Genomic DNA, 13,626 nt, shown 5'->3' on the forward strand with positions numbered 1-13,626 from the left:
CTTGGCTAACAGCCAGAACACAGGCTGCTGATGTTTAATCCATTAAGACCTCTAAATTCATTAAAGACCTCTTCTAAATCGTGTGAAACATGTTGTTCCAGGGACCGCCCTGCAGAAGCAAAGATTTGAGTTTAAAAAAACGCTCACGGTGACGGCATATTATTCAAAGATTTGCGCCACATTTTCACGACTTTAAAAAAAATAGCAGATCTACAAGCTCGTAGCGTGGCACTGAGTGGTTGTAGATCTGCTATTTTTCAACAGCTCAAGTTTAAAACAATGGTTAAAGTGGTTAAAAGCTATAAGGTGACACCAGCTGCGTTACCGTTCTAAATGGTAAAAAAAAAGTCGTATGAGTCACTCCTCTCTCTCTCTCTCTCTCTCTCTCTCTCTCTCTCTCCTACAGTCCTGATCTCAGGATGGCAAGCATCAGTGCACCCACTCCACAGCTCAGACCTTAGAACAGCTCTGACTGCGTGCCAGTGACGGGCAACGCGATTGGCCAGCTCAGTGTGATGCACTACTACTGTTGTAGTATATCAGGGAGAATCAGTGAACGGCCAGGGAGAAATATTATTACCGGATCATTGGAACTTTTGAGATTTATTCATTTATACTGTACTATAACGTCTACTTACTATACTTGTGGGGACATCTTTGGCCCTCTCAAGTATGTGCGGCGCGCGCACACACACACACACACACACACACACACACACACACACACACACACACACACACACACACACACACACACACACACACACACACACACACACACACACACACACACACACACACACACACACACACACACACACACACACACACACACACACACACACACACACACACACACACACACACACACACACACACACACACACACACACACACACACACACACACACACACACACACACACACACACACACACACACACACACACACACACGATTCATACTGTGAAGAGGACACTACGCCCTCCCGGGGATGCATTTGCCTCTAATGAACCCCCTCTGCGTTTGTGCAGAAGCTCTTTAGCTTCTATCGAAACATGGTAAACGACAAGACTGTACAGTACAGTAAATATGGTCTGTTGGGTGGAAACCTCATACAGATTCCGTTTGAGAAGTTCACACAACAGCTCAGCCCCACAGTGTTTTATGTAGTTTAACCCATTTTGGGGCGGGAACCCCTTTTGGTGTTTTAAGCATTACATTATTCATATAAATATACTATAAATATGCACACAGTCTGGCCGGTACATCAGTCATTACTTTTTTGACAATATGGGACGGATTTCACACAACTTTCAACCTTACTGTCCCCATGTTTTCAGCATGTCATTCTTGGTGATTTTTTTTTTATAAGTTTTAAAAACATTTCAAAAATAGCAAATATAAGTTCACATTGCAACGTGTTGTGAGCTTGTATGGCTATTTTAGATATTTTTTTAATACAGTGTTTAAAAAACATGAATTAAAGTTGGCACTAGGAATGTTATTATTATTATTTTTTTCAGACTTTTTTCTGTACCTGGTTTCTGTTACTCCTTTCCTAGCCTGGGGTCCACCTATGCTTTCTATGGCATAGGCAGCTCCCGGCAAGATCCGCCACCCGCTGGGAGAATCTAGACCCAGCTGCGTGGCATGAGACTAATTAATTAGAGCCACAGAGAGAGAGGAGAGTGCGTGTGTGTGTGTGTGTGTGTGTGTGTGTGTGTGTGTGTGTGTGTGTGTGTGTGCGTATGTGTGTCAATTTAACAAAGGTGCAGACGATCAGAAATCAGCAGAGAGTGATCGACATGTGCGCTAATCTATGCCAAATTGAAGTGGACTGGAAATAAAAACGTCTGGGTTTCCGAAGCTCCTTTCCTAGTGCCAATGTGTTTCTACCTGCTAAACCCTCTTTTTGTTGTATCTTTATCATTACGTCAGTATATTTTGGTATTTCATTGCTACCCTAGTATCTATATTCTGTACTGCTGTACAACTTACTGCTTGACAACTGGAGTTTTCCTCTCCCTGCATGCAGGATCAATTCAAAGTCAGATCTAAAGCCAGTAAAATGCGTCATGCCACTGAGCTGAATAAAGCCGGAATAAAAAAGGGATGACAGCTACAGGGGGTGGATGGATGAGGTGACAGAGAGGCCAGAAGAGGATGCACACTTGAAAGCAAAAAAGAGGAGATATGCTGACAGATCTGTGCCACACTGTGAATAGGTGCACGAACGATGTACATGCGTGGCCACATAAACACACACTGACATTACCGCAAGCACGGGTGTGCACACGCACAAACGGGTGGGCACACACAGTCACACACACACACACACACACACACACACACACACACACACACACACATCGCTGTATGAATCTTATGTACTTAGGATTTAGTCACAAGCTCTTGTTAATAATACTTTTCACTTTCCACGCACTACTAATCCATGCAGTTACATTTGAATTTATATTAAATATTCAGAGATAGTTTAAATATGGTTTTTGCTACTTTTGTGTGACACTAGCGCATTGGCATTAATTTACCTCAAAAAGCCGGTGAAAGTTTTGTGAAAGTACGGTAAGTTGAAATATGGACAGTTTAGGATTCTGCCCGTCAGCAGCGCTGCAGAAGTGGCAGTTCTCCTCATTACTCTGTGCTCTCTAACTCTCTGAGGGGCTGATGGATCTCTGACAGCATATCTTCCTCTTCGTCATACTCTAGCAACTTTAAACATTCCAACTAAATTATTAGACAAGGTCATGTTAACAGGTTGACGGCGCTAATTGTTTAATCCAGAGTAAAACTCTATACCCGACATTTGTTTAATGTGTTTAATTCGCCGTTTTAAAAGAATTAAAAAGAAACAGTGGATTTATCTGGGACCTGATGACGAGGCCGTGGCGTTATGATGACGAAACCGGAAATCAAGTCATCATCTGGGCTGCTAGGACTTCTGGGAAATTGAGTTCAATGTGAGTGGACGCAGGGTGCCGGCCCGGTTCTGGTGAGCCGCCCCGCGTCCGAAATGGTTGAGAAATGACAGAGTTACCGTGTGGGGCCCCCAGGGGGTCCCTCTACTGTACTGTATTGTACTGTCACACCCTGTGACAGGGTACTGTCACACCCGGTCACATCTGGGTTGTCAGATCCGGTACAATTTGTCTTCATAACACTCTCACTGAGATTTTCTTTTTCCCCAAGTGCAGACGATGCATAACCATCTTCCATAAGGGCAGTGTGGGGGTTGGAGCCTGTGTTTGCTTCCAGTTAAGCTCAAGAACAGAAGAACACAGAAGCCAGTGCATTATTTAATACAGAAGGATGGTCTTCCTGCTTTCTTTGTCGCACCTCTTCCCTGAGCCAAGCGTCCTCTTCCCTGAGCCAAGCCTAAGCCTGACCGCATACCAGTTATTGTAAGCAACAAATCAGCCTTCCATCTGTTTAGTGTTTACAGATGGAAGGCATTTTTTTTACCCAGCAGGTTTTCCTTTGTTTGGTTTGCTGAGCAATCCCATTAAGAGCCAATATCTGTGAATACTGATGAGTGGCTGACGTAGTAGAGCATCTTTAAACCGATAATAACATCCAGAGATATCCGACAGTGGCATAACAACTCCAGACGTGCACAGCAGAAAAGAGGAGCTTCATAGATTTTCTATTAGCCCAAATCAGAGTGCACACTCTACAGGAGAAGATGCAAACAAAGTGCAGCAAACAGTGTGGATGCCAGGATGCCAGTCAATAGTATTCTGGGAACAATGGAGTAATCAAGAAAAAACTGTAAGGTATATTTATTTTAATAATACCTTTCCAGGGGCGGCCGGGTAGTTGATTTGATTTTGGTAAAATAAATACAAATTTCATCACAATATAACTTAACAACTATAACCAGGACGTAGCCTATACACACAATGTGGTCGTGAAAAATGTATGTGAAATAATATCATAAAATCATGAAATAAAAAATCAAACCATAAATACATAAATTAAAGTAGTAGTGCAGTGGTGGTAAAGCACCTCGATCCCCACCACACGGCGACGAGTCTAGGGGTTCAAATTCACCGTGGTGCATCCAAGCTTTGTCTTTCTCTCCTTGTTTTCACATGCACGTCGCACACACACAGTTAGTCAGCACTGTAAAAACAAACACTGTCCATTCATCACACTGACACATCACTCACCCATTAACAGGGGCATCGTTATGAGCATGCCTATCGACATAACTTCCGGGTATGATGATGTCACGTGCATACCCTGCATGGGGACGACTATAGCCACACCCAGCTGGTGTTCACATGAAATTCAGTTATTCTATGCATATTTCCCCCAACTTATCCATAGATTAATCTGATTTCAGATCAGTGCATCATAATCCAATGTGATCCATGGGGCAGTGCCATGTAGGCACAGGTGTAGCTAATCAGTTTAATGGTACTCCTCAGTATTGCTGCGGCCCGGCCATCCCTTCGTGGATTACTCTATAGATATGTTTTCTTGCATGCGCCCATATATATTAACCACTTTGCGGCTCAGGGGTAGAGTGACCGGCACTAGGTAGAGAGGCTGGATGGATGGCAACCGTGAGGATCCCGGGCTCCCCCAGAGTAAAGGCCTATTCATAGTCCAGTTTTCGGTCATGAGGTGACCACCGCTATCACCGAAAATTACAACATGACGTCACTGAGCAAAGAAGAAAGAAGAAAAACTAAAAAAAAAGTGTTGTAATTGTAACCTGCTGTTTTCTTTTCTTCTTTCTAATTATTTGTTCGGCCCAAAAAATTGTGTTTGTTGTCATGATTTGTCACAACTCGCGTTGTCTTTGTACGACGCTTAAAAGGTCTTTAAATAAATACTTTTTGAAATGTCTATGAGGAAAATGAACAGGGAATCATTTCCTGGGCGGGAGAGGGGGCGGGACTGCGAATAGCTGGGCAGCGCTGTCTTCCTGGCTGTGACGAGTGCGTGTGTGTGTGTGAGTGTGTGAGTGACTGAGTGTGTGTGTGTGTGTGTGTGTGTGTGTGTGTGTGTGTGTGTGTGTGACCTACGAGCAGGACGGTGCGCACCATGAATTGTCAATCAAATCCGCGACCGCAAGAGCCACCATTATAGGAATGAAGCGATCAGAAAGTGCACAACACTGGACCAGTCTGAGGCTGCAGGGAAAACTGGCTCTTCTTCCCTTTGCAAACCACTCATTATCACACTCTATACTGTCAAATAACACCATAGGTGAGGACATTCTTATTTTCACTATTAAAGCCTGTTTACAGGTGTTGCCGACCAAGTTCAACTTGTACCAGTACCCATCAGCACACAACCCACACTGCATCCTACATCCAGTACCACATGACAAAGAAACAGTCGCACACATCTTAAATGGTTGCAGCCACTATAAAGGACTGTACATTGCCAGACATGACCGTCTGGTGGACCTGGTCTCAGACAAGAGTACAGGACAGGACAACAAGAATGTATAAACACAGCACTGTAAAAATAGACTGGTTTGATCACAATGACATGCATGTCAATTCACTACAAGATATTCCAAATACCCCAGATATTGTGTTCATCAATGAAATTAGAAAAACTGTCACTATATTTGAAATAGGCTGCCCATTTGATTTGTATATGGACACTTGTTTTACATCCAAACTTATGAAATATCAGCTTCTGGTGGAACGTATTATGGCCTTGGGATATAACTGTCAACTTATTGTCCTTGTATTTGGAAGTCTGTGCCATGTCCATAAACTTGTGCTCAGGGGTCTGCAATTGGGTGGATTTCTAAAAACAAATGCAAAAAAGCTGGCTAAATACTATTCTGTCTCAGCTACTATGGGCAGTCTGTCCATCTGGAGAAGGCGTTGTTTCATTTATCCCTAGGTGGCTTAAAAAACACCAAACAAACATTCTGTATATCGATCTATTGTATTACGCCTCTTGTGCAGATCCAAATAAAATAATTCAAATGTGTGTCGGGGGACGAGGAATGGGGACTCGGGGAGGCGGGGTTCCACAGACTCACCCATGTTGTGTTTTTAATTTGAAGAACACCGGCTCTAGGCTACGCCTGTTGCATGTAATATGCCCATTGCTTCATAAATACAGTTGATAACAGTGCATGCAGACAATGTCAATGACTCAAATTATAAAAAGAAGTGAAGTGAAGGGCGCTCTTATCATCATCATCATCATCACCAGTCCCTGAAATTGAACGCGTTTACGAACAAAGTTCATATTTGGGGAGAACTGAACGTATTATATTTCTGTTTGATGAACGTTATTGAGAACTTGTTAATTTCTGGCGTGTGTGAACATATTTCCAAATCCAATATGAATAAAGTCTGTGGTTATATAATGGCTATGTGGCAATCATTTTGACAATAGCTTGCAAAAGAAAAAAAAAGAAAAAAAAAACTAAACTAGTTCGCAATCATCTAATGTGATCCTGGGCTCTACACACCCTCCACCAACCTAGTCCCCATATATGGGGGACAAGGGGAGAGCAACGGACTTGAACTCATGCTTCCTTCATGCCTGAGTGTCCAAGTTGCTCCTTTACACCTGACAGGGGGGAGTTTCCCTGGTTGGACGTAGCGCGTGGAAGGAACACGTTATTCCAACCAGTTCCTTTCCCTTCCATCAGACGCCCCGGCTGGCCAGGGGGAGGCAGTTTAGTGACCAGGATCACTGCATGTTTTTGTGAGGGTACCTACCCTAGGGGACACGGGGAGAACATGCAAACTCCACACAGAAAGGCCCTTTCGCCAACCCCGCCTTCGGGTATGGGCACTGATGACGCGGAGGAGGAAACACGCCGCCAGCACCCACAGCGTCCCGAGCGTAAATCGAACCCAGGACCTTCTAGCTGTGAGGCGACAGCACTACCAACTGTGCCACCATGCCAAAAAAAGCTGAACATAATAGGCTATGTATTTACAAACAGAACTAATAATCACACCCGTGTGACGTGAGAGGCACTCTTATCATCGTACATCATCTCATTCCAGCCAATCACAAGTTGCGTCCTCACCTTCGTCATCAATGTTTGTGTTACGCAATGTTTGTGTTTACCCAAACACTCACAATTATCCAATCATTGTCAATGGCATTTAATGTTTGTGTTAGGACAAATTTTGGGTTGCATACACTAAATGCTGGACATAGGTACGCCCCTCAAAGAAAATAATAATCTAGCATTACATCACTTCTCTGGAATTTTATATTCCAGTGGTGTTCCTGAAAAGACATGAAGCCGGAAATTGTGTTTCAGAGAGAGAGAGCGAGAGAGCGAGAGAGAGAGAGAGCGGGGGAGAGGGGGGTAACCCTGAGAAGCATAAGTGGTCTATCTATATTATTCATGTAGGCTTTTAGTCAATCAGTAGAGAGCAGTGGGCTGAGTTGTTTTCCCCTGGTCTGCTGGTGGTGCTCTGTGCCATGAGAGGGTAGAGGTCAGGGACCCCTAGGGGTTCCTCAGAGTTACTACAGGGAGTGAGTGAGTGAGTGAGTGAGTGAGTGAGTGGAGTTGAGAGAGTGAAGAGAAGATCTCCACTAGGCGGCGGTCTAGTGGAGATTGTCCAACATTATTAACCCTAAAACACTATATCTAACCCTAACTTAACCAGCCACGTAAGTCCCCTTACCTCAATTCAGTCCAAACTGGCCACGTAAGACCCCTTAACCTCATATCAGTCTTAACCGGCCACGGGAGTCAGTTTTGTCTCTGTCAAAACAGTAGCCCTGATCAACGCACTGAATGCAGCTACCGAGATCTCACACGGCTACTGAGACCATGCAATGCTCTGATTAAATGGGGTTTTCTCCCTTTCATTGCATCGATAGCCTTCGAAGCGGGTGGCTATACCCTATAGTTACTTTCCAGCACTTCATTGTTTTCTCTGCACTCTATTTTCCTGACCATTTACTCTGTTGTTTTGCTGACTTCAGACTTTGTTTCTCGCTCAAGTGCACACAGACCTAATGTGGCCCATTATTCTTTTGTCATTCTGTCTGACCCAGACCATGTACAGTACCCACTGTACTGTAGGAGGAGATATGAGATGGAAAGAGCAGAGACAGAGGTGAGAGAAAGAGAAGCATAATGAGAGAGAGGGAGAGAATGTGTGTGTACTGTAAATGGTTTATGGACTGCATTTATATACAGCTCATTTATCAAAAGCACTTTACATTACACTGTACTTCACCCATTCACCACATTCACACACCGAATTGGCCTCAGTCCAAAATGGGTTAAACCTAGATCTACAAGCTCACAATGCGTTGCATTGCAACGCATGGTGAGCTTGTAGTTTGGCTATTTTTAAATAGCCGATGTATGTAGGTTTAAAGCGGTTAAACTGATGTTGACGCTATGTTAACTAATTTATCTGGGGTCACCCTAGAACCCTCTCAATGATGCAAATTGGGGTCTGGGGACCCCAATTTGAGAACCACGGGTCTTACAAAAGAGGAGAAGAGAGAACAATCTGATCATCGTGGTGCCAGGAGAACAACCTCTCTCTCTCAATGTCAACAAGACCAAGGAGTTGATTGTGGATTACAGGAATAGAGGGTATGCGCATGCATAAAGGCCGTATAGACAGTAGACACATTCAGAGACGGGTCCCCTGGTCGCAGCCAACACCGTAGGCAGAAACAAGATATCTGCGGGGTGCAGTCAGCTCTTCAACACTAACTTTACAAAGATGCCCAGAACATTGGGATGAACCTGTGTAGTTTGTGGCTGCTCCAACAGTTGTGGCAACTACTGGCAATTCAACTGTGGAGAGAAATGGAATGTCAAATACGAGCGCCCGCCTATTTAGTAGTGTATAATTACGGCACCGCTCAGCGGCGGTTCAGGACCTTTCACTGCTTCGTCTGAGTCACCGCGGGGCCACTGAGCGGTGCCATATTTATTACACTACTAACTGCACAATGAAATCCGTGCGGGCGCTCGTATTTGACATTCCGTTTCTCTCCAAAGTTGAATTTTGCCACTACTGTTGGAGCAGCCATAGACTACACAGTTTCATCCCGATGTTCTGGGCATCTTTGTAAAGTTAGTGTTAGTAAAAAGCAGGTACGTATAAGAGTAACGTTTGAGCAGACTAACATCAGTACCATTCAATGTAGTAGAAGAGCTGACTGTGTGTACCCCGCAGATATCTTGTCTCCGCTTACAGGGAATACGTTGGCTGGCAACGAGGGGACCCATCTCTGAATGTGTCTATTGAGAGCATCCTGGTGACTGGATGCATCACCGCCTGGGCATGGCACTGCCCCCAACTGCAAAGCACTGCAGAGGGTGATAAGGAGAGCATCTCCCTCCATCTATATAGGTAGGTATAGAAACCGGACATCTGAGTCAGTAAAACCTGTAGGGTTATTAACACTAGCATGTATTTTTGAAAACATTCTAAATGTGAATTTACTACTTGTGTCTGATTTTACTTCAGACATGCTAGTGAGGACTAAGCCGTGGGACTGTTTCTGCTGCTGCCAGCAGGCAAGCAATTCTGCACAGTCTCAAAGCTGTGTTTTCTTCTTTTTTTTTACCAGGCAAGCATGTTTCTACACAATAGACACCAACGGTCTATTCACGCTAGCGGTTATTCTTAGCTGTGTGGAAATTAGCCTGGTGCCAGGAGGAGACTGGAGCTGAACGAGAGCTGAACACATCAGCTCACCTGACCGCTACTACTTGGATATAAAATCTAAAAACACACACAGATACAATAACGCACATACACACACTGCACTAATATAAGTATGGCAACTATAATATATAATAATATGCCTTCTTCAGGGTGTTTTTTCAAGTCTAGTCTACTCTACACAACCTTCAGTAGTAATTTAACCAAAGCGTGAAAGCCAGGATTCACTGAGCTCTTCCTCTTACCTGTTCTGTCTCTGATGGCCAGGTTGTTCCCTCTCTTCAGGGTGATGTCCAGCTGGTACATGGCTGGGCAGGCTGGTTGAGGCGGCGGAGGCTCCGCATTACTGGGCCCCACACTGTTGATGCCCTGCAGAAAGAGCAAGGTTCAAGGGTCAACTTCATTTGGCAACAATAACACCACTTAGTAAAAAGGCACGTGAGCTTCATTGTGGCTGCGCTTAAAACCATAGCACAGCAGCTCAAGAATTAAGATGTTGAAAACTAAAGTGTTAAATGTTTCCAAATACAGTAACTAAAACGCAGAACCAAAAGAAAATTTCTCTTCCACCCATATGTGGAAGAGAATGCTGGTACTGTATACTTCACACTACCACAGCGTAGCAGAAAGTGTCTGTTTATGGTGGTGTTTATGTAAGAGACGTCAGTTCACACAAAATAGTTTCAAATACCACTTTGGGGGGTCCTTGACATGAAAATGCACATTTTACAATGTAATCCTATAGCACTTATTGTTGCATACGAGTTCAGTATGTATCCGTTTGAAGGAGTGACAGGGACAGATGCACCTTGTCATGATGTGGTGTTCCCTCCTGTTTGGCTCATCCCAAGGAGGGCTTTAGATTTGATGGACATAGTGAGGGGACCCTCACTGTTTAAACAAACATTATAAAGTCCACATAAGAGTAGACAGTGGGGTGATGTTTTTGTTTTTACGTCATAAAAGGTCCATAGACTTGGCTGCCATGTGACGTCATTTCCGCAAACCAGACGTTGTAGGGGCTATAGCGCCCCCTCAAAAAGTGACTTGAACAAAATGCTAGCGGAAAGTTATGTATGGCTTACTTATATTGGGGAGTAACTTGCGTCACGACCCAAGTGATCCAGGGAGGATCACTTGGGTTTCAGCGCTCCTACAGTATGTCATGTACAGTACCTCCCTTGTGACCATTGCTTTTACATAGGCTGGGTTCAGTTATACAGTATAAGCTATTTGCCTCACAGTGCTAGCATCTCTTGCATGTATGCAGATATTCCATCTCAACATAAAGTACTGTAGTGTAGATGGTGAGACATGACAGGCCAACCCATGCTTTGGAAATGGAGAGAGGGAGAGAGCTCTGCTAGAGAGAGAGAGAGAGAGAGAGAGAGGACGGGGGGGTTCAGCATCCCTATTCTGGGGGGGAACGTTCACCAAAAATCAAATCTCTATGCTGAAATTATCTGATCTATTTTTTCTGAATGTTCCATGTATTAATTATGCATGGCCAATTGACCATGCCCAGAATAGGGACGCTAGGGTTCACATGGTTAAAAAAAGCCTCTGGTTAATGTTCGTGAAGTCACGTGACTAGCGTCCCTTCAAGTCCCATGATGACCCACCCACCTCACGTCACGCCAAGCTTGCTTCATCACAGCCAACAATTTTTTTGCTCCACAGAAAATGGTGTCTAAAAGAAAATTGTGTTTTATTGTTGCTGAGAATGCAGCTGAAAAGTGCAATTGTGTGTAAAAGCAGCAGCAATGTGCCTGATTGGCTGTTCAAGGTGGGTGGGCCCACTGGGCTGTGTGAGGTCAGGTGGAGAGGTGATTCTGGTGGAATGAAAGACGTGATGAACACCATCCAGCATTGCTTTGATTTCACTCTGCATGCATAGCGTCAGGTGGCTTGACAAAAAAAAAAACACTGAAATACACTGGCACTGGTGGATTCTCTCACCCAATTGCTTACTATGTGGGTCAAATAAAAAATAATGTGCTTGTTACTGCCTGACTGTCACTCTAAGGGTAGGCGGCCGGGAATAGGCCAATATAACAGCATAAAACTGCCCTAAAGCGGCCCAAATTTTGCACTCTCACAAAGATTTGCACGTGCATGTGTAGGGGGGCCCTTCCAGCTTCAGTGCCGAGGGGCCCTCAGAGGTGTTAATCCGGCACTGCTCCCGTGCCATACCATTTCTCATCATTTCATGATAAATAATAATTAATTAACATAAGCTCCATGTCAGTTTCAAACCGTTAAAGAAGACACACTCACTTTATTTGCCATGTCAAACAGGATTTATTTCCACAGGAGCAACAAGGCGGCACATTTACTGTAGATCAATAGACGTTGTCACGTACATTGCAAGGCAATACGGTCGACAATCAGTCAATCAAATCATATTTTATATTGAGATTATACATGTTAATGATGATTATCTATTGACTTTTTTCTGAATGTTTGCACTAAAAGGGCAAATGAGATTTGGCCTTCAGGTCAAAGTTTTCCCTATGCCTCACCGTTGCTTCGTGTTTTTCGAAGATAGAAGTGGGGATATCCATAAACAGCACACCAAAGACGAGCTCAATTTCAGGAGTAAAGTCGATTGGAGTGCCACAGTTTTTAAGCTCCTCCAACGTGTCGTTACGTCTCACAATTTCTTGCTTGAATACTTTGTTGGCAGCCTCCAGGTCACAGTTGAAAGGGGACATATGCATGGTCTTGTTGTCTCCTTTATCCACTACGAACTTGTCTTGGGGAAACAGTTGCGTCACAGAGAAAACTGTGGCATTTGAGAGACGCATGTGGTGGACCTGGAGTCCCATGAATAGTTTGTTTACAAGCATGAGGTTGAGAAGACAGACCCCGCTTCGATGTTCACGCTCGTCGTTCTGTTGGAACGTTTGGCTCATTTCCTCAAGCTTCCGCATGTACTTCTCTGTCTCCTCTCTCATCCTGGCTGGGTTGTTCGCAACATACGGGACAAGCCTCAGGTACTCACTCACTACCGGGACAAAGGGGTTTTTACAACTAGGCTGATGCAAAAACAGACCCGGGATAGGTCCCGACTCCGGCACCCACTGTCCCTTCACCTCCTTGGCCAGAGTGTCAAACAGCAGCGCCAGCGAGAGGGCCACCACCCCCACGCCACCCATGGTGACCTTGCCCTCCCTGCCGAACGTGGTCCTCAGCTGTCGGGTGAAGTCGCCCAGCTCCGACGGGCTCAGCGAGTTCTGCACGTCTCTGTAGTGGTCACTGAGGTGGAGCGAGGAGTTGAAAGAGAACAGCAAGTTGTTGACGAGGGGATTAGGTGCGTAGCCTGGAATGGGACAAATGTCACGCGCTAGCGAAGACAGCTGCGGAAACATAGATGGAGGGCAAAACATAAAAGCGAAGAAGGGGTTAAGAATATTTCCCATCTTGAAGAGTAACTAATCTAACAATAAAAAGGAATGATCAAGAACAGAGTGCAGTCAATAGTCAAATGTCTGTGTCCAACGACCTGCTTGTCTCCGCTCTCTGTCTATAATGTTTCAGATGGATCAATTGTGTGTATTTACTTATATCGACACAGGTAATAATTTACAGAGTGCAAACTGTGTAAAGTGTACCAGACTAAAATCACTGATTTCATACGCATGAGAAGTGAACCAGGTCAAGGATAAAAGTTTTATTGTAATTAAACTTAAATGGACTTTTTGAATGCCTCCGTACCTTTACGTTATAAATTGATTACTACCTTTTCAAGTGCACAACCCCGTTAATTGAGTCAAAGTTAATTAAGTTTACATAAAATTTTACTCCACTACAAGTGAATGTTGCTCTGTCAAATTTTTACTTGAGGTAAAGTACTGGGAGCACCTGCTTTTAAAATACTTACAGTAAGTTTTCAAACGTACACTTTCTTTTGAATCTCAATGCATGGCTGTATTGTTTTCACAGGGCATTGTGTGACATGT

General features: G+C 44.2%; 1 protein-coding gene across 1 annotated transcript in view; it reads right to left on the bottom strand.

The window, feature by feature from the left end:
* The window catches only part of mctp1a (multiple C2 domains, transmembrane 1a), a 216,046-nt gene that overhangs the window by 139,319 nt on the left and 63,101 nt on the right, over nucleotides 1–13,626 (bottom strand). Inside the window, exon 2 of the mRNA XM_080764938.1 lies at nucleotides 9,910–10,033. Coding sequence (XP_080621064.1) covers nucleotides 9,910–10,033 — 124 coding nt within the window. The remainder of the gene's footprint in view (nucleotides 1–9,909; nucleotides 10,034–13,626) is intronic.

Source organism: Protomyctophum bolini (genome assembly GCF_963924005.1).
Source record: "Protomyctophum bolini genome assembly, chromosome: 6".
Taxonomy (NCBI): Eukaryota; Metazoa; Chordata; class Actinopteri; order Myctophiformes; family Myctophidae; genus Protomyctophum; species Protomyctophum bolini.